This window comes from Hipposideros armiger, unplaced genomic scaffold (assembly GCF_001890085.2).
Source record: "Hipposideros armiger isolate ML-2016 unplaced genomic scaffold, ASM189008v1 scaffold_362, whole genome shotgun sequence".
Taxonomy (NCBI): Eukaryota; Metazoa; Chordata; class Mammalia; order Chiroptera; family Hipposideridae; genus Hipposideros; species Hipposideros armiger.
The window spans coordinates 1,419,788-1,445,660 of NW_017731712.1; the positions used below are offsets into that span (position 1 = coordinate 1,419,788).

The 25,873-nt window shown below is 56.3% G+C and overlaps 1 protein-coding gene across 3 annotated transcripts in view; it reads left to right on the forward strand.

The window, feature by feature from the left end:
- The window catches only part of TBCD (tubulin folding cofactor D), a 131,187-nt gene that overhangs the window by 5,337 nt on the left and 99,977 nt on the right, over positions 1-25,873 (forward strand). For all 3 annotated transcript variants that reach the window (XM_019661871.1, XM_019661872.1, XM_019661873.1), the window contains exons 5-13: positions 899-1,045; positions 2,920-2,975; positions 8,511-8,643; positions 15,653-15,698; positions 17,139-17,271; positions 18,836-18,972; positions 20,050-20,110; positions 21,067-21,141; positions 24,605-24,699. In XM_019661871.1, coding sequence (XP_019517416.1) covers positions 899-1,045; positions 2,920-2,975; positions 8,511-8,643; positions 15,653-15,698; positions 17,139-17,271; positions 18,836-18,972; positions 20,050-20,110; positions 21,067-21,141; positions 24,605-24,699 — 883 coding nt within the window. The remainder of the gene's footprint in view (positions 1-898; positions 1,046-2,919; positions 2,976-8,510; positions 8,644-15,652; positions 15,699-17,138; positions 17,272-18,835; positions 18,973-20,049; positions 20,111-21,066; positions 21,142-24,604; positions 24,700-25,873) is intronic.

The window sequence follows — 25,873 nt, forward strand, 5'->3', positions numbered from 1 at the left end:
TCTTAGCTGTGGAGGGCAGTGTCCTGGCCCTCATATGTGGGATCCGAACCGGGGCCCTCTGGCATCCCAAGCGAGTTCTTAACCATCGCGCCACTCGGCCGGCCCCTTTTTTAAAGATTTTATTGGGGAATTGGGGGATGGGAACAGCGTTGGGGAATCAGGGAAGGGGAACAGACAAGTTGCTGTCCTTTTGCTCTTCAGTCTAGTTGTGGAGGATGTCGCTTCACTGGCCCATGTTGATATTATCACTGTGCTCTTCCCGGGCGAGGCAGATCAGTCGCCGGCTTCTGGATGGCCGCTCATGGCGGCTTGAGGGCCGCTCGCGCTGGCCGCTGGCTACACACGGTAGCCCATGGCAACCCACTGCAGCAGGGGCTGCAGCCTATGCCGTTGCTGGCGACTCACGGCAGCCCAGCTCCAGGTTGAGCTGTTCAGCATCTTAGCTGTGAAGGGCAGTGTCACTGGCTCATATGTGGGATCCGAACTGGGGCCCTCTGGCGTCCCAAGCCAGCTCTTAACCAACGCGCCACTTGGCCGGCCCATTGCTTTCTTCTTAAGTCTGCCATTTTTTTATGTTTTTCTATGCTTTCCACTTTCTCAAAATGGCTAAGTGCACGCTGTAGGGAGCCAGTGAAGAAAAGCTGTCATACTGACGTATTATGGTTCTCCTGTTCACTTTGCTGCTTCTGCTGAGGCAGCCAGCCAAGTCCGAATTTCTGGGTGTGGGGACGGGGAGACACCGGAGGAGCTAATGACCGTCCGCATCCCAGGCTCTAAGTTCACCGGCGTCTGAAGGGCCTGTGGGCCTTGAGGGGGCAGGGAGGGCGACAGGGCTGAGTGGGGCGTGTGGCCCCCGTACCTCCCACAGGAGTCATTTCCCTTTGCTTTAACTCCGCAGACCTGGGAGACCCGCTACATGCTTCTCCTCTGGCTCTCCGTGGCCTGCCTGATCCCTTTTGATTTTTCACGCCTTGATGGGAACCTGGGAACTCAGCCTGGGCAGACGCGAGTGTCCATAATGGACCGTATTCTCCAGATAGCAGAGGTGAGTGCGGCCGCAGACAGTTCCTGCTGGTCAGAGCTCTCCTTTGTGCTCGTACTGTCAATGTAGAGTTTAATTAGGCACACTTGGACATTTGTATATCTCTTCAACTGCTGTTACTGTTTTTTGGTGGCATAGAATTCCATTTCATAACCTGTTTTGAAATTGTAGTAACTCATACAGGGGTCAGGATGAATTACTTTAGCAAATATTGTTTCTTTGTAGATACTGCAAATACTCTTAAGCATAATAATGACAGAGATTTCAGGGGCAATGGTAAGAGAAAATAAAGGTCCATTTTTAATTTAGTTTTAATTTAACTTTCAAAATTATGTAAATACATGTTTGTTGTAGGAAAACTAGAAAATAAAAGCAACAAATTAAATTAAATTAAAGTCTCTCAAATTCTGGCGCCACGAACTGACAGTTGAGCATGTTCTTCAGGCCTCCTGATGTGAATCCTGTGGGTGTAATCAGAACATTGTACCAGTTATCCATCGCTGCGGAAAAACCACCCTTACTTGAGTAGCTCAGCACACGTTTGTCATCTCAGTGGGTCAGGAGTCTGGTGTGGCTGTGCTCTGCCGTTGCCTCACAGTCTCCCCAGGCTGCCGGCAGGGCTCCCCGGAGCAGGGTCCACGTCCAAGCTCGTGTGGTGGTTGGCAGAAATCGGCTCCTCAGGGCTGTTTGGCTAAGGGCCTCAGTTCTTTGCTGGCTGTTCCTTGCCACGTGGGCCCCCAACGTGGCAGCTTATTCTAGCAAAGCCAGCAAGGGGCAGGGTTTGCTAGCACAACGGAAATGTGTTCGCAGGTCATGCAATTGACATCCTACGCCTGTCACGTTCCCTTGGTTAGAAGCAGGTCACTGTGTCCAGCCCCCATGGGAGGACCACACATCGTTGAGTCTGTCTGCACACTTACACCAGGCTCTTAGTGGGCACCCGCTGTGTGCCAGACACCGTTCTAAACACTCTTCACATGTTGGTCCTTTAAGGCTGCCAATGAGGCAGCTCCCTGTTTGTCTTCTCATTTGCCAAGGAGACAGCAGGCATAAAAACAGGTGACTTAGCTCGTTCATCTTCTCATAAACGGTGGATCCAAGTTTAGGCCCAGGCAGCTTGGCTGCGGACCCTTGCCCCACCCGGCCCACATTGATCAGGGCCCTTGCTGTCCTACGTCCTGAATGTCACGTGTCAGTAAGTGGATGTCTTTATCCTGATCTTTAAGGGAAAGGTGCTCCACTGTGTCCTGAAGATTCTCGTAGGTGGTCGTTTTGTATGTATTTCTATCTGTGCCCATTAGAAGGAGTGAGGTGACAGCACCTTTATGTCCCATGTGTGTGCTTGTCCCTGGGTGGCGTTGCCACGAGGGGCGGCACGTTTCTAAAGTGTTGGCCCTGTGTTTGTGGTTCTCCAGAAACTTGCCCAGAATAAAGACCTTTTAAGTGAAAAGTTAGTTGAGATGAGAATTCGAAACCTCATCAGGCGGGCGTCCTAAGGGAAGCCAGCCGTTTGTACTAACATAGTCCCTCTCCCATGTGGGGGGGCCTCCTAACTGCCGATGGGCTCCAATGTGCTCCGTGGACACTGATTCTGATATAGTCAGGTGACATGTACGTTTCATTTTTCTGCTGTTCTTGCCTGTGTGTGTTTCCCAGGATGTGACCACACACGACCGTGGGCTTGGGACGCACCTGGGCAGCTGCATTAGCTGGCTCAGGCTTAGGATGGGCGCGTGCAGCTTTGGAGTGTGGCCTCTGGCTGCCGGCTCCGTGAGCTGGGCTCTTGGGAAGCTGCTGAGTATGGGGCGGGCCAGCTGAGCGGGTCCCTGAGGTTTACACTGAGTGTAACGGTACCTGTCCTTTGTCCTTTCTTGCAGTCCTACTTGGTTGTCAGTGACAAGGCCCGGGATGCAGCTGCTGTCCTCGTATCCAAGTAAGTGCCCTGCAGCCCTGTGGGTGGTGTGTGCCCACGCGTTCTGAGAGCCTTTGTCTGACCTGTTACCTGTGTGTGTGTTCTCCTTAGAAAAGGGCACCGGGTTCACAGGCCTGGGGAAGTCGTTCTTACTTTACAGTGCTCTGTCACTTTCTCTGAGGGAACACCAGCTCTGTGGAGATCTTGGAACCTGATATGACCACAGACAGTGATGGCTAGGGGCTCGGAGGTCACCTGACAGGCCCAGCACTTGAGCAGAGTGTGGATTTAGAGCAGATGTAGCAGTTACCCCGGGGGCATGAGCTCAGCTTTGGGTGCTGGCAGTTAGAGGAGCCTTTAAAAGTCACTTAGAAAGCAGTTCACGCTATGGGTTGTGGAGACCGTGAGCTGTGATGGGGGCACTGTGGCTTGGGATAAAACCCCCCGACATTCTGGGTTAACTGAAAAATGGGCTGTGCCTCAGAGAGGTGAGGATGGGTGCGATGACCCACGCAGCGGGCGAGCCTGGAGTCTCTGAATAATTAATCCCCGGACACACGGGAAAGCTGAGTCAACTTGTTCCATGGAATGTGAGGACGGAAGGAAGCAGTTTTTCTACATTAACCTTTTGTACGATGTGGTTTAAAATATGTATATAGAGAAAATGAATTAGGAAGTTTGACTTTTTTGGTTCCGTCTACATTGTGAAAGTTGAAAATTGGTTCTAAAAACTTTTCGAGTTTGATCGGGGAACAGACAACACCTTCATAGGTTCAGGGTTGCCTCATGCTCAGGTAGACAGCTGTGACCCTGCACAAAGCGGGAGGGGGAACGCCTAATTTCCAGGGCAGTTGGGGACTTGGGTGAGATGTTTGCTGGACTACAGGGCAGAGCCTGGACATGAGAAGCTGATACTTGCAGTGAGGAGGGACACACGGGAGCCGCCCCAGACATGTCCCCTGGGGGACTGACCAGATAGGCATGGTTTCGACAAGGATGAGAAGCCTTATGGGTTCTTTCTAATTATAGAAGCAGTGTGCGTTTTGGAAACTAAAAGTATGAAGTACAAGATAAAACTCACATGTACTCTCATCGCCAGATATAAGTGCTGTTGTTCTTGTGCTGCCACTGTGTGTGGCCTGTCGGTGCCCACGCCGGCTGGTACCAGGGGCTTTCCTTCCTTCCTTCCCAAACATGACGACGGTGTGAACGTTTGACCCCTGGCCTCCTACTGGACATGTACACCGCTGCCCCGCCACCTGGGTGGTGCAGTGAACACTGCCTCAGACATTCAGCACATACTGTACCCTTCTGGCCGGTGCTTAGGGATGAATTCCTAGAAGCGGAACAAGCATTTTAGGGGCTTTAAATGCAATTACTGGAGAGGCTGAACAAGTTCTTCAACCTTTCCCCCATATTTACCAACCATGTGTGCAATCTTACTAATGTTTGCACATTTGCTAAATGAAAAATACCTGTTTGTCTTATTTGTTTTTTCTCATTACCAGAAATACTGATAGTTTGGTAGAGTGATGCTGAGCCTACGGGGGCTGAGGAGGTGAAACCCTACGTCTCCATTCCCAGCCCCTGTGCTCTAGGCGAGGCGGCAGCCAGAGAGCCCTGCTCGGGCCGGGGGTCGGCAGGGCTCTCCGTCGCCCTCTGGTGGTCGGCGCGAGCAGCGTTCCTTGTGGTCGGCGCCTGTTTTCAGCGCGTTGGAAACGCTCCTGGGCTGGGCGCAAGCGCTGAATGGCCGACTTCTGAGCTTGTAGGTCGGCCCATCTTATGGCCCGTCTGTCTTCTCAGTCCTCCGGCGGCTTGGTCCAGGAAGGCCCTGGGTGTAGAGCGGTCCCAGCGGCTTTTGTCCCCAGTGCCCGTTTTCTGCTGCTTCGCAACAGCTGCCCGTGCCATGCACGCACTCATCCCCGGGCCGCGCCCTGCCGTCCTGTCTGCTGCATCTGCTCACGGAGAGACACTTGGATTCTGGTGTTCCTTTATAGAACTCGTGGTACAAACTAGGCCTCGTCGACCCTCAGTGATCACATTCATTTTAAAAGCAGGTGTTTCTGTCTCATCATAAAAGCAAGGGGTGCTTCATGTAGAAAAGGCGAAATTGTGGAGCAAGAAAATTAGAAAAACCCCACGCATTTGTAATGCTAATGCACAAAAACACATGCTGTATCTTTTGTCTTTTTCTGTGCATTCAGTGTGCACCTCAGAGCGTCCTGCTTTGTCACTTTGTCACTGGACTTCACATTCCTGCTGACTACTGCACTGTGTCTGGGCTCCTTGAGAGCTGGGGCTTAGCAGCCATCACACACCTGTGAGCTCTCCCCTCCTGGTGCCTCTTCCTCCCCTCCAGCCAGAGCTTCCTCTGTGTGCAGGATGCTGACCTGCACACAGGTGGGTCCTAGTCCCCCAGGTGGTTGGCAGCCTTCTACTCTCTTCTTTGACCAGAAGTTTTAATTTTAATGTAGAAACAGTAATTTTTTCCTTTTATTTAGTTATTTTTACTTTTAAGCTATTAAGAGATTTTACGAATAGTCATTTATGTTTTTTACCTTTTTATTGTTTAATATACAGTTATTAACCGATTTGGAATTTCTTTTGGTGGCAGGCATACAGTAGATGCCCCCAACAGGTGACTAGTTCTAGCACCATTTGGTAACTATTTCACTTTTCCATTAATTTATACTGCTCTTTAAAAACGCACGGTAAGCTCTACGCGGGGTAGGGCATGTCCTTTACCGGTCCTCTTTCACTCTTAGACCACGTTGCAGCTGTGGTAACAGTACCCACAAGGGTCTGGAGTAGCCGTCCCACGAATGTTTAGCCTGGTCTCCTTTGTCCCTCTGATGGGTCCAGTTCTGTAGTTAAGGTTTTGCTGCTCATTCTGACAGCCGTGCTGTGGGGCTTACCTCCCTGAGAGGAGGGCAGTGGCCCTCGAGAATTCCTGCCTGTTGTTGAGACCCTAGTGAAGAGGTGTGGCCTGGGATGGAATTGCTCCGAAAGGGACAGAAATGGAGGGTCAAAGACTGGAGTGTGCAGAGCGTCCTGTTTGTAACTCTGTGTGTTTTATCTGCGGGGTAGATATTTTTTCCATTTTTGCTTACCTGTATTTTTGGACCTCTGCTGTAAACACATCTACTTTTTTATGAGAAAAATATAAAAATACAAAATAACACACTGAGCTCTTTCAAAGGAGCCTCAGGTTTTTACCTGAACCTGGAAGCTCACCTGTGACTGTTCAGGAAGGGATATTGGCTGACCTCCTATGCCAGGAGCTGGTGCAGAGGGGCGGGGGTTGGCCTGGAGGTGAAGCTTCCAGTGGCATTGGCAGGATGCAGCGAGATGTGCAGGGTTCTCCGGAGGGGCGGCCGGGCTATCTGCCAGCTCTGTGGGTGCTCTGGGCCTGTGCCCTCGCCTGTCGGGGCAGCCCCCGTGGGCACCAGGCCTGCACACTGTGTCCTGTGAGTGTTGCTATCTCAGGCTGGTGGGCCAAGCTTGGTCACGATCAGGTCGCGGTGGGCCTGGCCTTCAATCTGCGGCCCCCAGAATCAAGGGGCTTCAAACGGGGCCCAGGACTTTGCGATGGATACTACAACTTGTTGTCCACTTACGTAAGCACCTGAGGTGCAGGCTGGGTGCGATTCCCGCCCCTGCCCCCCCACGAGAGGCATGTGGCTTTGCCTTTGTCACCAGCATCCTGAAGTTTGATAAAACAATCTCAGGCAGGGGTGGGGCGTGGGCAGGACAGCCTTGGAGCCAGTGCGCACCTCCTTTGTCCTGAGGTAGAGACCTCACACTTTGGTTCAGTCACTGTGGCTGAGCTTCTGGAAGTGGGCGGGGCTTTCCGGCGGAAGGGAGGGGCTGTGTGTTGGGGATGAGCTTCCCGCTGGGGCGGCAGGAGGCTCCCGGCCTGTGTGGGCAGAAGAGATGGTGTGGTTTTCTAGGATAACAAAAAATTTGATTTTTGTTTTTAAATTACTTATCCGGTGCATCGATGCTAAGTACTTCTGTAGTAATAAGGCCACAAGTGCTTTTTGCCACTGGTACCCTTAGGGTAGTTATTGTAACAGAGATAGTGATTCAGTCCCACTCGTGATGAGAATGAACTAGACAAGGTCAGTTAGTTGACAAGATGAGCAAAAAGTCTATTAAAATTGCCATAGCTTCCTTAGTTACTTCAACAACATGGATTTATCCTTCCAGTGATCAGTCTTTTCGTAAGATCAACATATAGTGCTAAAGTCTCAGAGCTGTTCCCAGAACTTCATCTCCTTTTTTCTCCTGAATATGCGCTCATGACTTCGACACATCTCCTTTTAGTGTGAGAGCTCCAGCGGTGAATGAGGCCTTCACTGTCCTCAGGAGGCTACGGGACAGGCATAGGTGTCTACAGTGCTGTGTGCTGAGCACCACAGGAGCCATGGGCACAGCTGTGGTGGGCACACAGAAGGGGACCCTAACCCTGGGTTCCCCAGCAGGTGGCATTCCCACAGGAAGGTTATCTCAGAAGTGGGGCCGGGACACCTCCGGGTTTAGGGACAGAGATTGGAGGACAGGAGACACTCTGGAATGCCGGGAAATGTGTGGTTCTGCATGAATTGGGACAGCACGTCTGACACGGGCTTGCTCCCGCCGCTTGGGGCCGAGCCCCAAGTGTTCAGTCAGGTCCCTGCAGTTTGTGGCAGCTTTGTGGCCGTCCTCCTTAGGTTCTCTGGTCACACATGCCCCTGGGAACTCATCCGTGCATCTCTCAGACACTGCACCACCTCCCACCTCCCCTTACTCAGCTGTTTCCTCCATGTTATTTGCCTTTTTCTGCTCCAGGATGCAAGTTCCCCCAGGAGGGCAGGGGCTCAGCCTGAGCCAGTGAGCCAGAAAGCTGGGCATGGGCATGTGGACTGGCTGGGAAGGAATAGAGAGCGCCCAGCTGTGGTGTGGGAACTGGAGGGTGACCGCCAGCCCAGCTCAGCCCAGGTGTACAAGAGGGCCGGTGGGAGCTCGTATACCCTGCCTGAGTGGCGGGGCGCAGACCTTAGCAGACGCCTGGGATGTGGGGCCATGGATACCAGCCGGACCTCTGCGTGTGGGGGGGATGCAGGCAGACACCTGGGCCTGCTGCCCGGCCAGGCCCTGCCTGTGGGGGCCTGGCATCCCCAGGAGGCGGGAGGGGCTGAAGAGTAGGCATTGGGGGCCCCCAGGCAGAGGTGGGACAGGTAAAGGTGGCCTTGTGGTGAATGGGGCCTCAGGGTGAATAGGGGCACAGGATGGAGCAGATGGGGCGGTGGGGCCTGCATGTGACCTCAGAGAAGCCATGGTGGGGAATCGCCACTGGAGGGCCACAGTCCAGACAGTGTCTTCATTTTTTAGATCAGGTAGTGTTGTAGGATGTCGGTCCTGGAGGGAGGATGTAACTTGTAGTGCAAAGGACACATGTCCCCGTGTGGATGCTCATCTCGACAGAGGACGTGGGGGGCTGGGAAAAGTGAGTTCTTGCCAGTTGGGTGGGGCCTGCGTTGAGCTGTCACCTCCCTGTTTGTTCCCTTCTGGCAGGTTTGTCACGCGGCCCGATGTCAAAGAGAAGAAGATGGCGGGTTTCCTGGACTGGAGCCTGTGCACGTTGGCCCGGTCCTCCTTCCAGACCATCGAGGGGGTCATCACCATGGACGGGATGCTGCAGGCCCTGGTAAACACTGCTGGAGGGTGAGGGTGGGGGCTGTCCACACAGCAGGATGAGTTCTGGTAGGACGGGCCTCAACAGGACAGTGAGCACGCCTTTTCCGCTGCTCTGGAGTGGCCCTCAGGGTGGCTTGTCAGCAAGGCCATGCTGCCCCAGTGGAGATGGGCTGAGCTGGCGTTGCGCGTGGCCGCCAGGGGGCGGTGGTGCCCGCAGAGCTGGGCCTGCCTGGCGGCCCTGGGACAGGCAAGGGCGCATCCTCTGGCTCCTGCTGCTCACCTGTGTTCCAGAGTAATTATTGGGAACGGCTCTAATGAAATCGGGCAGGTGACTTGAGGTTTGATTTTGTGCAGATACTCGGGGTGTTTGTAACAACTGGGTTAGACGCGGACTCAGCACCCACCCTTTCCCAGCTTCCTGCCCAGCTCCTCTGTGGTCTGTGGGGCTGCCTTTTCTAGTGCTAACGAAGAGGAACGGCCTCAGTTAAGTTCTGCAGAAGAGGGACGGGCAGCTGCCCACACCAGGTGGCTCTTGGGCCAGCCCTCCCCTGGGGGGAGCGGACGCCCGCAGACCTGGTGGGCTCAGGGCCTCCTCCTGTTCTTGTAATTGCAGCGGGCCAGACCTCGTCCTCATCCTCGTCCTCGTCTGGGAAGATATAGAGGTCGTCAGCCCACGTTCGGGGGAGCAGGACAGTGGGCTGTGCTGAGATGGGCCGTGACTCAGCGTGGTGTCATCCTCTTGGGTGTCGCCTCGTCTGCGTTCATTGCCTGTGCACGTCTCAATGGCGTGTGGGAGGCTGTGAGGCTGGTGGCGAGGGGCTGGCGTGACCCCCAGGGCAGTGGACAGGCCCCTCCAGGAAAGCCATTGGTCCCTCATCGCTCTGGACACTGAGGGAGCTGACAGCCTGGCATCTGTTTCTGTCCATGTTGTGTTGTCTTTAGGAGGGATTGCCGTTCAATGATAACAATATTTCAAGACACCTTAAAAAGAAACCTGGAAAAATAGAACATTTTCAGGATTCCTGTAGTCCCTCGAGGTAGCATGTTTTTACGTGCTTCCTTCCATTCTGTGAATAAATGGGACGGTGTCTGTTTTTTTTTTTAAAGATTTTATTGGGGAATTGGGAGGGGAACAGTGTTGGGGAATCGGGGAAGGGTAACGGACAGGTAGACAAATTGCTGTTTTTGTTCTTCAGTCTAGTTGTGGAGGACGTCGCTTCACTGGCCCAAGTTGGTATGATCATTGCGCTCTTCCCGGGTGAGGCAGATTGGTCGCCGGTCTTTGTTCGGCCGCTCACAGCAGCTCACACTGGCTGCCGGCCGCTCACGCTGGCTGCCAGCCACTCACGGTAGCCCATGGCAACCCACTGCCACGGGCTGCAGCCCACGCCGTCGCCTCACAGCAGCCCAGCTCCAGGTCGAGCTGTTGTTCATCATCTTAGCTGTAGAAGGCAGTGTCACTGGCCCTCAATGTGGGATCTGAACTGCAGCCCTGCTGCTCAGAGCTGGCGCTCCTAAGTGAGCTCTTAACCAGCTGAGCCACTCGGCTGTCTCAGGGATGGTGTCTGTTTTAAAGAAACCTTTGTGTCATCAGATACCATTAATAATTCACCCTCTTAAAGTGTATACTTGAGCGGTAATTTTATAAATGCACGAGGCTGTGCGACCATTACCATCTGATTCCAGAACCTTTCGTGGTCCCTGAGGGCACCCTACACCCGTCAATACTCTCTCCCCGCCCCTTCCCCAGCCCCTGGCGCCGCTGACCTGCTTCCTGTCCCTGGATTTGCCCCTTCCAGACTGTCCCCGACGGCTACCTGTTCTGCCGCCCGCGGAGGCAGCGGAGAGCATTCCTTGCATTGAGCGTGCAGGCAGCAGTGGGGCAGTGCCCCCTGGGTGGGTATCTCCGTGCTCCCCACGGGGAGGGGAGGGCTCCTGTCCCTCTTCCTCCCGAGGAATAACAAGATCTTCCGACACTTAAAGGAGCCCTGCCTCTGCTCCAGAGCTTATTGGCAGAGGCGTGAGGGGATGCCCTGTGCGCAGGACGCTGGGCAGTGTGTGGGCCGCACCTCAGGCCATCTGCGAGGCTAGCCCGCAGCGACAGTGAGCAGTTGTCTCGGGCAGCAGCTCCGATCATGGGCGTGAATGAAACAGCCGCCCAGCAGCGTTGGCTGCGTGCGTCCCATCCAGAGCCTTTGGAAGCCCCGTGTTTGCCTGGAAAGCCTGGGGCCTTTCTGGATCATGTGCCTTGTTTCCTTTTCTTCACTCAGGGGAGCAATTTGGTCTGATGACTGCTGCCGCCTGGGCAGGGGAAGCCGAGCTGGGCGCTGCCCCCTGCCCCGGGCAGGCTAGTGGGGAGCGGTTTCACCAGGAGCTTGTCAGACTTGCACAGCCGGGCGGGCGGGGCGTTCGCGGGGCGTCCGCGGGGCGTGATGGGACTTGCTGGAGGGTTTCCTCTGTCTCCTTTGATGCACTTGGCTTCCCTTTATCCACCTGTTCATTACTGTGGGCTGGGCGAAACAGGTGAACTCGTGACAAGTTCCATCGAAACTTGGCGCTGGTTTTCACTTCCCTGGAAGTGGGCTCCTCCTGCAGCGACGGTTTTTAACTCAGGGAGGGAAGCAAGTGTTGGGCGAGTTCAGCACTGGGGGCCCCTAGCTCCGGCTTTTTAACACCCTTGATTTAGCCCTGTAAGCGTAAGGATTAATGCAAACAGAGGGCGTTCAGGAGGGAACACAAATATTAAAATTGAGGATGGCTGTCACTTGAATATGCGGACTTGGCTTCTACTGCTCAGGTGGAAGACTCGGGGAGGTGGCGGGAGCTTTACCACTGGTGTAAAACACGTTTGGTGCTGGCAGTGGCAGCAAAACCCTCTTGTTTACCAGCTGCTAGGATCAAGGTGGAGCTTGTTTTCTCAGACAGAAGGGTCGTGGTGTTAGAGGAGAAAGGCGGGCGACAACCCCAGTAAGACCAGGGGAGCGACAGGCTGCCCAGCGCCGTGTGAGCAGGGCGAGGCTTCTGGCCCCTGGGTCAGCTCAGGCTCGGGAAGTAGCCTGGTGCCCAGTGCCAGACCCCTGCCTGGCCCCAGGATGGGATCCAAGTGGGCCAATCCCCGGCCTGGGGACGTTGTAGCAACACCTGTGACCCCAGGCAGAGGTGTGGCCTCCTCGGCCCCTGTGCAAGGGAAATAACACACCTCTTACCTCCGAGGGTGGTGCGAAGGCTAATTAGTGAATGTCTGCTCTTTGAAGATGAAGAGAAGCCACTTGGTTATTCTCACGTAGGCTCTGCTTTTCTTCTGCTGGGGTTCTTTGGAGGCCAGCACGCGGTTTCACCTGAGTGGCCAGAGCACAGCTATCCCCGTTGGGCCTGTAGTGCCCGCACTGCCTGGGCCAGGGCTCTGGGTGGAGGGAGGTGTCGGAACACTTGAGTGGGTTTGTGGTTCTGTCACATTCTGGTGAAACGAGGCCCCATCAGCCCCCTGGGTTTGAATAAAGACGCCTAGCAGCCAACTCGGACACTGATTTAATTTCACGTAGCTCAGCATTTTACGTGGGGCAGGCAGCACGGGGGTGGCATGAGGCTTGTTGCAACCTGTGTACAGTGGCACACCTTTAATTCCACCGGCAGGCCGGTTTGTGCACCTGCTGTGTGACGAGGTGACGTGTCCTGCCGGACAGGTGTGTGCTCACAAGCAGCCCAGCTGGGCCCACGCGTGGAGGGCAAGGGGCCTTGTGGGCCACAGGCTGTCCTTGCCTCTCAGATGCCAGAACACTGCGGGGGAGGGGGTGGGAGAAGCCGGGCGAGAGCCGCAGGCCTCCTGGGCCGTGTCCCTCTCTGCAGGCCGTGGAGGGCCTTGTAGCTCCCAGCCCTCCTGCGGCTGCGTTCTGAGGGGCATGGTACCTGGCTGCCCTCACCCTGCCCTCTCACGCGGTGTCCCTCTGGCTCTGTCCTGGGCAGTGGCCATCTCTCCTGACTCCCCTTGACCTTTGGCTCTGGGTCTGTCTCCGTGGACTCTGCACGTGTCCAGAGTGCGTGTTGTCAGGCCGCTTCTCCTGCCTCCCCCACCCGTGTAACAGAAGAGGGTGCTGGGTGTTGTGCTCTGGTGCGGGCTGGGCCGCGTGGAGGAGGCTCTGAAGAGTGTCCCGGACCTGACCCTGTTCTCCTGGTTTGGGGCTCACCAGCTGTCCTCCACCTGCCTCAGTGTCCGGGTGCCAGACCAAGCCCTTCAGCTGTCACCTGCAGCCTTGCTCTGTGTCCTTTAGTGGTGTCACTTGGGAGAGCCGGGTGACAGAGTGCCCAGGACCAGGACAGCCAGAGTAGGCAGCCTCCAGAGGGGTCCCCGGGAGAGGGTGAGGTGCGAGGCGTGGCCAGACTCCTCCTGGCTTCCCCCCGCGGTTCCTGCCCAGGCCACGGCCCCTGCAGTCCGTCAGTGGGCTCGGCTCTGCGTCCGTGCTTCCTCCCCTTCCTCCGAGCTCCGCCTATCTCACGGCACACGGTGGGAGGGGAGCCCCTGCACAGAGAAGCCCAGGGTTTGGGGGTGTTCATTTAGTCGGGTGCCGCTTCCTGCTGGGCATGTGATTACCATGCGGGCATCTAGGACATTTGAGTGAATTGGGCAAGCAGGACGGTGGTGGGACACGCTGTTATGAGCAGATCAGGTGACATAAAATTATGCCTGGAAATGGTAGACAGGAAATCACAGTATTCAACATCTCCTGGGCTCTTTCTTGCATGTCCTCATCTCCCTGGAAACAGGGACCCCTCCCGTGACGGCGTGGGTGGTGATCCTGGGGGCTTTGGTCTGTGGGTACCTTTTACTTGAAGGTTACAGGAAGTTCAAAGTTCTGTGTCATTATTTTGAGCATTTAAATGTTTCTTTTTTTAAAAAGATTTTATTGGGGAATCAGGAAGGGGAACAGGCAAGTTGCTATCCTTTTGTTCTTCAGCCTAGCTGTGGAGGATGTCGCTTCACTGGCCCATGTTGGTATTATCTATCATTGCGCTCTTCCCAGGCGAGGCAGATCAGTTGCCGGCCTCTGGACGGCCGCTCACGAAAGCTCACGTGGGCTGCCGGCCACACACACTAGCTTTACGGCAGCCCACTGCAGCCTACGCCGTTACGCAGCCCAGCTCCAGGTCGAGCTGTTGTTCACCATCTTAGCTGTAGAGGGCGCAGTGTCACTGGCCTGCATGTGGGATCCGAACCAGGGCCCTGCTGCTCAGAGCTGGCGTCCCAAGCCAACTCTTAACTAATGCGCCACTCACCGGCCCTAAACGTTTCTTTATGAAGTTAATTTTATTTACATATTTGAATACTTAGAATTCTTTGTAATGTATTGGACACAAATTTATTTGCTTCATTCTGGGTCCTAGCTGATTCTAACCAGCCATTATCCCAGCCATTGATATTTAAAATTCAGTAGTTAAACTTTCCACAATTGGAAGTTGCCCTTGATGTATATGCGGTTACCGTTACCACATACTCTTGAGGGAAGGGCACAGGCTGCCTTGCTGCTTCTGGGTCTGGAGGTGCCTGGATCTGGCTGGCTCCCAAGCCCCCCCAGCCCCCCACCCCACAGTACCCAGTTTGGGGCACAGCCTGGGTAATACTTCCCAGGACTCCCTGTCCAGTGTCCGCTTACTGTCACTTCTTGGGGGGTGGGGGTGGCGTGGCAGGCCCTTTGAGACAGCAGACGTGTGGTGGGAGCGCTCTTTCCCCCCGAACTGCAGGAAGGGCCGAGGGGCAGCTGTGGAAGCTCCCCTGTGACGTGCCACTCGGAGGACCGGAGTGGGGCACTTTGCCACCTTGCACAGGAGGTGTGGCCCTTGGATGTTGACGGTCCTTTCTGTTCCCCTTTTGTCCCCTTTGTGTGTGGCCTGACTGTCATGATGAGGCATGGTGCCGCCTCTCAGCCCTGGGACAAGACCGCGGAGCGCAGAACGGGGCAGCTCCCTGTGCCCAGCTCTGTCCTGTCTGCTCATCGGCGTGTCCTCCTGAGGGACTGGGGACAGGGCAGCGAGGTGCCAGTGCCTGCCACCTCTCAGGAGTTCTTTGGCGCTCTGAGCAGCACCCAGAGCTGGTGTGGTGCGGGGCCCAGGTGGGGCTGCCGTTCTTGGCCTTGACTTGCTGGTGCTTCAGGGAGCTCAGACCAGCCTCTCCTGCTCCTAGCAGCTGACAGCTGTGACTCATGGGCTGGGGACATGCCCTGGGGAGGGGAAGCCGCTCTGCGTTGGAGAGGTTAGCAGTTGAAAGGGGCGGGTGTCTAGAATGAGTGCCCAGAAGGTCGTTTTGTTTGCCCCCTGCGCTGTGCTGGTTTCCAACAACAGACAGCGTGGTCACCTCCTGGGCTGTGGCAGGTGTCCTGTGACCCCTACGCTCTGCAGCTGCCTCTGAGGTGTGTGCTTTTGGCAGGTGGCTGTCGGTGGCTTCTGCCCTCCGCCTCCATGAGAAGTGTGGTGGCTGGGCTGGTGAGCACGAGACACCAGGAGGCCGGGAGTTCTGGCTGGCCCCTTCCCTCTGCTTCCTCGTCGCTCAGGTGCACACCGGCACCCCTGTGGGTGCTGGACTCCTGGGCCCAGGTGACCCCACAGGAGGAGGTGAATGTGCGAGAAGCCGGAGGGCCTCTCCTTTGCCCACTGGGGATGGGCGAGACTCTAGGGACAAGTCCTAGGGCTCCTTACCTTTGTGTGCGACTCACTGTCACACATGGGTTCTTTGATGTCTTCATTTACTCACAGGTTATCGGGAAATCCCGCAGCAGGCCTTAGCTCCAGTGTGGGCGCGTGTCTGCAGCGACGGCTTCCATCAGTGAGCGGCCCCTGCTCATGGTGCCCTGCTGGGGGGCTGCTTTCCAGGCTCTGTAATTCCCTCCCGGATCGTGGATGGGAACTGCTCTCGATATTTGGTGGAGGGGGTTTAGGAGAAAAATTTTGGAAGATGCAATGAATTGATAATTTGATTTAAATTTGTAAATGAAATTGCACCATTTTAATAGAGCTGCTTTTTTTTTTAGGCACAAATATTTAAGCATGGAAAGCGTGAAGACTGTTTACCATATGGTAAGGTTTGCGGGGTTGGGGGGTGGTGGTGGTGATGTGAGTTTGTCTCTGAGCGAGTGCATCCTTAACAGGCTGTGTTTGGATGTTCACAATGCTCTAGTTTTTCTGTTAGTTTCGTGTGTGCCTATGTTTTAATAATCTGACTTTAGGCCTCATATGGAGGTCTGGGTCCCTGACGCTGGCTCTGGACTCTGGGGACTTGGTGACTTGGAGCCTCAGGCTCGATTCCTGGGATCCCAGGCACAGCTGTTCTCTTCCCAAAGCGACACTGCATCTTTTGCCCTTTTACCCCATTTTCTTCATCTTAGATCGAAGCTCAATTTGTGAAAACGGGTACAGTGATTCTTGCAGACAGGTTTACTGCCTGGAACAGAGACATAGGATTCAGATTTGAACAGTAGAATTTGTTTTGTAAAAACAGTTTTCATCATGGAAAATGTCAGACATGTATAACGGAAGAGAATGGTACGGCGAGTCCCCATGTTTCTGTCAAGGCCTTGGGTATTGGCTCATGGCATCGTCTGCTGCTGTCCTCGCCCCACCCAGACACCCGTGTCCCACTGCTCCTGTGGGTGTGGATCTGAGATGTAACCTGGATGTTGTGCCCACACCTGAGAGAATGCGCAGGGCCCGCCCTGCTGCACGCCTTGCCCTGGGACTCGTTAGCGTACCCTGGGACTCGTTAGTGTACCCTGTAGGGTCTTTAAGGGAATGACTTCCCTGCTGTTACAACTTGTGTTGAAACCAGCCCTCCTTGCCTGTCACATGAAATGCCGACCTGTGCGCTGTGCTGGCTGAACCCCCTTCACGCCCTCAAATGGCTCCAGCAGCATTTTCTGCCAGTAGAGACCTCCCCCGCCCCTTCATGATACACATGGCTCCCTGTAAAACAACAGGTCTACAAACCACAGATCCGCTGAAATAGCCTTTGGTCATCCATAGCATCTTTTACCCGGCACGTGGGGGCTGAGAACCCTTGTCACTCTCTCCTGAGACCCCCCTGGTCCCTCCCCCCTGAGAACCCCCCGGTCCCTCTCTCCTGAGACCCCCTGGTCCCTCCCTCCTGAGAACCCCCCAGGTCCCTCCCCCCTAAGAACCCCCCGGTCCCCCTCTCCTGAGAACCCCTTCGTCCTTCTCTCCTGAGACCCCCTTGTCCCTCTCTCCTGAGAACCCGTTCTCTCCTGATCCCCTCTGTTCCACCAGCCTCCATGCCTGTTACTTTGCAGAGAGGAAGGTACCTGCCCATCCCCAGCACGTTGGTACATGGCACAGCACGAACGGCTTTATGGACAGGGTTGGGGTGCAGTGTGAGGGTGGGCCGTCACTACATCTGGGGCCTGTGGGGTCGCTGTAGTTTGTGTATAGATGTCACAGACGGTGCCCTGGGCGGGTGTGGGACATCCGTCCAGCAAACTGAGCCTAGTGTGTTGTCGTTTGCAGCTGCCACCGTCCTGCAGAGCCTGGATGCCTGCAGGCTCCCTGACAGCAGCCAGACCCTGCTCCGGAAACTCGGGGTGAAGCTCGTGCAGCGGCTGGGCCTGACTTTCCTGAAACCCAGAGTGGCGACATGGAGGTTGGTAGACGGGGTGTGACCCCGTGCCAGTGGCATGGCAGACGGTCCTGTGTCCTCTTCCTTAGTCTCGAGTGTTTCTGATTTCAGAAGGAAGAGTTTGCGTTTTTTTCTGACTCTGTATCTCCCAGTTGAGGAACTGGAGCTGGGGTGACGACCAGAAAAGCTTTTCATGTGACGTTCGTAAAATGTGACGTAAACTGCAGCACGACCACTGATTTGGGCTTGCTTGGGGAGGCTCCACTGCGTTCGGGATAAGCCTGGATCCCAGGCTCCTTTCAGAGAAAGCAGCTTGTCCATCAGGTTTCTTCAGGAAGCTGGGCTCTTTCCCGTGATGGGAGCGTGGTCTGCAGGCGGCCTGCTGTCGTTATGAGATTGCTTTTCAATGAGGGGCTGCCACAGAAGCGGACTTGCCTGCTGTGCTGCTGCTGTGTTTTTAACAGGCATATGCCTGTCATTTGTTGGCAGGACCCAGTTTCTCCCGGGCTGTTGGCTGGCGGCCTCCGGCAGTTGCTTGCCCTGGGGCCTCTCCATGGGGCAGACATCAGAGGGGGTGCAGCGGGACAGAAGCTGCGGCCTTTTCCTGTCTCTTCTCAGGGCTACGGCCCCACAGGAGAGAGTCCCAGGATCTGGCTGTACCCAGGGAAGGGACTGTGTGAGCACCAGGAGGCGGCTCCCAGGGAGCAGCTTGTCACTGTCCTTGTGTTATGGAGTTGGAAACGGAGGCCCAGAGAGAGAATGGGTCGTTTAAGGCCACAGTATGTGTCTGAGTTGGTATTGGAGTCCTTGGGTCTGGAGTGGACCTCGGGCCGCAGCCCCCAGCACCCACTCTGTGCCACCTGTTGTACCCCAGGCCTGTCCCGGCCATGCTTAGCCGGGCCCTCGTGTGCTTGACCTGCTGCAGCGTGGCTCACTACCTGCCAGAAGGAGAGGCCCTGCTCTGAGTGCCTCCTGCACGTCCCTTAGCCGTCCCTGTTGCAGCCCTCTGGGTAGGACATCATTCTACAGGTGGGGAAACTGAGGCAGTGAGCGCTTCAGGAGCCGAGCCAGCCTGTGCTGGGGAGATGCTGGTGGCCTCTGCTTGGGTGAGGAAGAGGCATTTGGAGTGGTTCAGGGGGCCGGATCTGGGCGGCCAGCAGTGGATGAGCAGGGAGGTGGCTCCGTGCGACTGGGAGGCAGAGCGTGTGGGAAGGCGCTGCCCGCTGTGAGTAAGGATGAGTCCAGTGCCCGCCTTGTGGCTTGTGCCGGACGCACTCGCTGCCCTGCTTCGTCACCCAGCTTCCCACCATGTGACAGCAGATGTGACAGCACGGGAGGGTTTCTGAGCGTCCTGGAGTTCCAGTCTGTGTCCTGTGGCTGATCAGGCCATTGTCTTTTCTTGGCGGTTTCTGATGATGACCATGAATCCTGTTTTCTGCCTTTCTATCGTGTCTGTAAACATGGTATTTCCACAGGCATTTTTTACGGTTTCAGGCGACACTCAGTTGTTGATTTCAGTGGTCAAGATAACTTGTCTGTTTGGCTCCGAGCTGCGGCAGCGGGCTGAGGTCACTTGTGCTCCGTGCAGGTACCAGCGTGGCTGCCGTTCCTTGGCTGCTAACCTGCAGCTCTGCGCCCAGAGTCTGAGAGAGCCCAGGACGCATGCTGAGACCCCCGACAGTGAGGAGGGCTACGACGTTCCCGAGGAGGTGGAGAGCGTGATAGGTGCGTGGCCTGTGCCTCAGGCCATCTTGCAGGTGGCGGAGGCTCTGGCTCCATGCGGGCGCTGGGGGCGGGGGCTTTGAGGTGTGTTTCGTTGGCGGCACCACCACCTTCCCACATCACGTGACCCCCTTCTGTGTTCAGGGAGCATGTGGCCCTGGCCTGCTGTGGACATCCACGCCCACAGCTATTGGGGCCCAGAACCCTCACCTTCTCCCTGCTGTTGGCCCTCCCTGTCCACCCCGTTCCCAGTGCACCTCCTCAGCCCCCAGCGCCCTTCCCCACGCCTCACCCAGTGCGTTCTTCCCGTGGCTTCCCCACCGGGCCACCCACCCCCAGCCTGTAGAGCTACACTCATGGAGGGGCAGAGCCGTCAGCAGAGCCGTCAGTGAGCCCAGCTGCCATGAGCCCTACACTCCCTGCCTGTGCCCCGCCCCCGCCATGGACCAGGCCCCAGCTGCACGGCCCGCTTCTTGCCCTTCCTAGTGGGGTCCCCTGTTCCCCACGCTGTGGGCTCGCCCTCTGGCATTGAGCTTGGTGAAGGACGGTGCCCGGCCGCCTCTGGTGCTGTCTTCCCCTCCCCCTCACAGCGGGCTCCCTGACACCTGCTCACTGCCCCGTCGCTGAGCTCACACACCTGCATGGGCTGCCTGGCTCCTCCGTCGAGGTTCCCACCTACCCGGCTTGCAGGGCCCTTGCCACGAGGCCTCTTGCACCTGCAACTTCCTTCCGGCCTTTTTGTGGTTTTTCCCAAAGTTGGGCCTGCGTCCAAGACCTCGTGCGCATATAGAGCCTCTGTGTTCTCGGGGAGCCTTCCTTCGCTGCTTGGGGTCCCTGTCAATGCCGGGCCTCCTTCCTGTTGCTTTCTGCCGTGGCCGCTCTGCCGGTGGGTCTGCCGCTTAAGAACAACGGCCCAGATCGGCTTCCGTGATGATTTATAGCCGGGGAAATGCTCTCTCCACGTCATCAGAATTGCAGTTCCTTCAGGCGCTCTCTGAGAGTCGGGCAGGGCGGGTCCTCGGGCAGCTGGGTGCAGACGTGGCAGCGGGCCTCATGACCTGCCTCCCTGTCTCCTTCCAGAGCAGCTGCTGGTCGGGCTGAAGGACAAGGATACGATCGTGCGCTGGTCTGCGGCCAAAGGGTAGGTGCCCGCCTCTCGCTGAGCAGGGAGCTGGGGCTGGGGGCTGGCGGCTGTACACGCCGGTCAGTTGAGCCTTTCACTCACTCAGTACTTTGTGGCCTAGAGAGTTTTAAAAGTTTCGTGACTTTTTAAAATTTACATGTGTTACTTTGTGCTCTGATTTTAAAGGTGATCACTGAGGTTGACTTGAGGCCCCTCATCTGCCCTGCTTGCCTATCTGTCTGTCTAGAGCAGGCAGAATTATGAGCCCCAAATGTGCCTGCTGTCCGCCGGCATTCCTCGCTGTTGCACGTTGTCGGCACGGCCCCAGCCTGCCCCACGTAGCATTAGGCGCCCACGGCCTCCTTTACGGCCAGAACCCCGGGGAGGGGGCTGGTGCTCATCCTCTGTTGCGCTCGAGAGTCGGCCTGCAGAGAGGCCCCTGGATAAGGCAGCCCACCCGTTGGGGCCAGGCCTCCAGCTCGACAGACAGAGCCGGCCAGTGGGACGGGCACTGGGGCCACAAAGTACAGAGCAGGCTGGGAGGCGTCAATGAGTCCTCTGCTGTGAAGGTGCTGGGGCCTGGGCTCCCTTCCAGCCAGGCGTTCGAGGCTTCCATGCAGACACATGAGCACCCACAGACCTCTGAGCCTCAAGTCTGGGCCAGTGCAGTGGGCTGGGCTGGGAGCAAGGGCACGTCCTGGGGCGAGGGTGTGGAGGGTGCTGATGACCTCAGCGATGGGCGACCCGTCCCCTTTGCGTCAGTCCTCAGAGGTGCCCGGACGTCTGTTATGTCGACCTCGTGGGGCCCCCTGTGGTCCAGGTGGCCTTTGGTGGAGTGGAGCATGTGCCACGTTTGCTGTGGCTCAGCCTGTACTTCCCGTTCTCTGGAGGGAAGGAAATCGCTCGGGATGGCTGCTGGTCGAGTATGAGCCTGCGACGGCTGGCGGTGCTGACGAGTGCTGCTTTCCTTTCAGAATTGGCCGGGTGGCTGGAAGGCTCCCCCGCGAGCTGGCGGATGACGTGCTCGGGTCGGTGCTGGACTGTTTCAGGTATGTGCGGAGATGGGGGGCCGCCTGTGGCTGAGAGCACTCTCTTACAGTTCCTTTCAGTCGAGCTATTTGCCAGAAACTCAGTTTTTTTTCTTTCTTTGAAGTAAATGTGAGAACTCTGGTTATTTCTAGTATGTGTATTTTTTTAGCTTAGACTCCGTTATATTTAAAAACCTTAAGAAAAAGGAAATCTATACACACGCATAGATACCCTCAGAGAGAACCGGTGGTTACTGGAGTGACCCCAGGTCCACACTTCCCAGGGGGCGCTCTGGATTTGTCTCTGTGGCCGCCATGAGCCATGTGTGGCTACTGAGGTCTGAATTCCAAGTTGTATTTTGTCTTCTAGAATTTAAACAGCTGCACGTGTAGGAGCTCAGGGAAGTCTGGTGGAGCATCCTGCTCTCGGGAGAGAGTAGAGCTAAGAGACGGGCTTGGGGTTGGAGGAGAGGACCCGGAGTCAGCGTCCTCTGGCCTGTCCTCTGGCCCCATCACCCCGCCGGGCTGTCTGCCTCATGCACTTTCTTCTGCTCTCTTTTCCGCTTACACTCCCTGGTATGCAGCTGTCTTTTCACCGAACTCCCCCTCTCCCTTCTCGGTGCCTGCACTGCCACGGTCCTCCCGCGCTGTCCTTGGCCATGGCCCTTGGTCCCCACGTGTCGGCGGAGCACATTGAGCTTCTGTGCCCAGCCGTGTGGCCCTTCCTCCAGCACGGCAGGCTCTGTCCAGCTTCTGTCGTTCTCATTAGTCTCCCGATGTGTCCTTGCCTTTGCGTTACCATTTCAGCGGGCTCGGTTTTCGTAGCGGGCTGTGGAGGGTGGAAAATGGCTTTCCCGCTCTTGATTCCGAGGGCTGCCTCTGAGCAATGACAGGGTGTCAAAGGAAGGGGCCTGGCCCTGGGCGGCCCCTACACAGTATGGGCGTGAGGCCCCTGATTGTGCAGTGCAGCGTGGGAGGGGTTAACCGCAGATGGGCGACGGGAGAAGCGCCAATTGGGGCTGTCTCCCGCTGGGATGTGTGGTGAGCTGCCGCTTTTTCTGAAATGGGTTGGAAACAGGACATGAGTTCCATCAGCTGTGAACACACCTGCTCCGGGACTGATCGCCCTTCCTGCTCTGTTTGCGGTTTGTGTGGCGTGCAGCCGCACAGGTTCCCCAGGGGACTTCTCCCTGAGCCCCACGGGACCAGAGTGAGCGGTGAGGCCCCCTCCAGCCCGCCTGCTGCTCCCTGCCTGTGTCCTGTCTCCATGGTGACGTGCAGCTGTCCATCAGTACCCACGGCCCCCACTGCCACCAGCTACAAAACCACGGTGTGGCCCCTTGAGGGCCCTGCAGCGTTACCCCAGGGCAGGACCCCAGAGGCAGTGCGTTCCAGACCCTCCAGGATAGAGCAAAGCAGGATGCCAGGAGTGGGGGGACAGCAGGGCCCAGTCGGCCGTGCCGGGGTCCTCTGTCTGCAGCCGGATGAAGCCCCATGGGGGTCTCCAGTTGGCAATCAGACTGCAGCCATGATCCCGGGTCCTACTGACATTTTAGAGCCAGCCATCGAGGAGCCTGTGGTGGTGCCACTGTGGCCCCAGGGAGCAGTCCCCGTCGTCACCATGCGACTCCTTTCCAGTCTTTTCTTTTAGTTTTATATTTTAGTTAAAATAAAATTAGCTGATATTTTAGTTAAAAATTCAGACTGGAAGGGAAGATGGTGAAGCCGCTCTGACCCTTGCACAATGTCCCCTATCCTGGTGGCCCAGGGGCACCCCTTTCTCTGGGACGTGGGCACACACTGAGTGGCTGGCTGCAGACATCTTCCCGTCACTCCCCATCACTCCACTCGGTCTCCCTGAGGTCGTTCTTGGCACTTTGGTGTCTCCTGTTGCCCTTGACCCTCTGAGGCCAGTGCTGCTGAGCCGTCCTGGCCGTTCTTTGTCGGACCTGCTCACTGTGCCTTGTCCCTTGTGTCCACTCTGAGCCCCCGGCCCTCCTGGGACTGGCCTGGGCTTGGGTCAGGGCAGGAAGCTGCCCTCAGCCACCTGGTGGAGTGCCAGCCATCCCTAGGATGCTGGCGTTGGTGTCTTCTGTGTCTCATGCATGTCTGCCCATGCAGGTTAGGCCTTGGAGGCGGTGAGTGGGACTAAGTTTGCAGAGGTGGTGCCTTTTTCTGAGCCCCCGGAGGTCCGCCGTGCCTGTGGGGAGTGGGCGGACGGGCCAGTACTGCCGGCAGGACATGACAGTCTTCTAGTCTACTCTCAGGCCGCAGGGGCGTGACGGCCACCTGCCACAGCTGTGGGCCATGGCAGAGCCCGCGCTCAGTCCAGAAATGACCCTGACAGAACTGGCGATTGTTCCGGTAGACTGAGTTGCCACCATGCCGACCGTCCATCTGGTTCTTTAAATGTTACCGAATCTTCACAAAGTGCTTACAGCATCTCTGTCCAGTTAAACCCACAGTACACAACATGCCACTCTTAGATTTTGGAAATGGTCATCTAGCCTTTGGGACTGACATTTAATAAAACGCCTGTCACTTAAGTTATAGTTGGAATAGTGTCACCGGTTGACGGTGAGGTCCAAGGGGCAGCTTTTGTCGGTGTCAGTCAGTCCGTGTCTGAGAGCCCAGAGCGGGCCTGGCACACGGGTGGCACCCGCCAAGGTTGCCGAGTGAACGAACGCGGGACCTGGGCTGCCTCCCGTCTGAATGTTCTCATACATGTTGCCAGCTATTAGTGCAGTTGAGCTGGTTTTCCTAAACGTTTTTGCCATCAAATTAGTTTATTTAGACTAGGAAAGAGCTTTGTACTTTCTGCTGTTGAAGTAACCTCCATGTTTACATTGGCGGCCAGTTGTGGGATGTCTCAGAACAACCCTCATCAATCTAAGAAACAGTCACTGTCACTGATTAAATGCCAGAATTGCACCTTTAAATAACAGTTTCCAAACCACTTCAGGAAAGTTTTCATTAAATATAAAGTTTTACTCATGACTTGGTTAACTGACATTACAGTTTTTTATTGGAAGTCTGTATTTCAAATAGTGCAGACAAAATTCTTCAGTGTCACTCATTCCGTTCTTACTTTTCCTGTCGACTCCAGCCAGTGCAGCCCCGCCCCTTCTCCCGGGGACTTGAACCATACTTGACAGAACCAGAGTGTCCCCAGAGCTTCGATTTCTTGGGTGGGTGACAGGTGCTGGGTGTGCAGCCACCGAGCCTGCAGCTGTGGTGGGAACACGTGTCGGGCCCGGGGTCCAGCTGACGCGTGCTGACGGCTCTGTCGGGCAGCGCGTGGGGCCAGTGCAGGACCCCGCTCACAATGGGAATCTGGAGAGGGCTGAACAGGGCAGTTGTCTTCAGGGAAATGGAGGACTATTTCCTCAGCCAGCTGGCGTCTTAAAACTGGCCGACAGGTTTAGCGAGGCTCCCGGGCCCTGGTGGAAAGCGCTGTGGTCTCAGGCATCCTGTGTGCTCTCAGTTTTCAGGAGACGGACAACGCCTGGCACGGGGGGTGTCTGGCACTGGCGGAACTGGGCAGGAGAGGCCTGCTGCTCCCTTCTCGGCTCGCGGATGGTGAGTACCACACGTTCTCTCTACAGTCAGGCTGTTTGCTGCGTGTCACGCGGGTGTCTCCCAGCGTAGCCTGTGCCCTCGCTGATAGTGTGAGTTTGTACAGGAGAGAACGTCCTTGGCCCTGTCTCTCCGCGTGGCGTCTCCTGTCGGCCCTCTGATTTCCCACCTGCTGCTTCTCCCTGCTGTGCGATCTGATACCACAGATACGCTGTATACCTGCACTGGGGGCACGAGCCACTGGGGCATCTGCGGTTTTCTCGTCCCCCAGAACCTGTTTTCACCCTGGTGGGGCGCTGTGGCCTGTGAAGAACGTGTGCACTGCTGCTGTGTTTATCACCTGGAGTGCTGTCATGGTCCCCTGGGAACAAGGCTCACCCAGCGAGGGTGGGCGGAGGGCTGTCCCTAGAGGTGGCCACCGGTGCCTCTGTGGACAGAAGGAAAGGATACCGGTGAAGGATTGAGTGTGTCACCACAGATGCCACACACCAGGGAGGTGACTTCTGTGCAGGTCGGAGATGCTTGTGCAGACGGGTGCGTCTTGCCCACCAGCACCAGCTGTGGGCGCGCTGGGCCCCCTGAGCGGAGGAGAGCTGTGGACCCCACGTTTAGACTCTCTTGCTGCCTGTTTTCCTAGCAGCTTGGTGGAGACACAGTTTATAGACCAGAAAGTTTGCCTGTTTAATGTGCAAATTCGGTGATTTGTCGTGTTTCCAGCGGTGTGCCACCCAATCGTAACCTAATTTCAGATTATTCACAGCGTCCCACAAAGAAGCCCTGTGCGTGGGAGCGGTCACCGTATGTCCCCTCAGAATGCCCAGCCCAGCCAGCTGCTGATCTGCCTCAGCATGCCTTTTCTGGACGTTTCCTAAGACTGGGACGTACAGTGGTGGTGTGCGTGCCTGGCTTCTCTGACAAGTGTCATGTTTTAGCGCTCATCGTGCTGTGGCGTGTGACAGCAGCACTTCACCCTCTTCCTGCTGCACTTACCATACGGCAGGGGCAGCCGTCTGTGCAGTCGCTCGCCAGCTAATGGGCCGCAGCCAGTCATGCTGCTGGGGACCTGTGGGTGGTTTCTGTGTGCACGCACGGCTTCGTTCTCGTGGGTGCACACCTGGGAGTCTGACTTTTTGAGGAATTGCAGAGCTGTTTTCTAAAATGGTTGTAACATTTCATA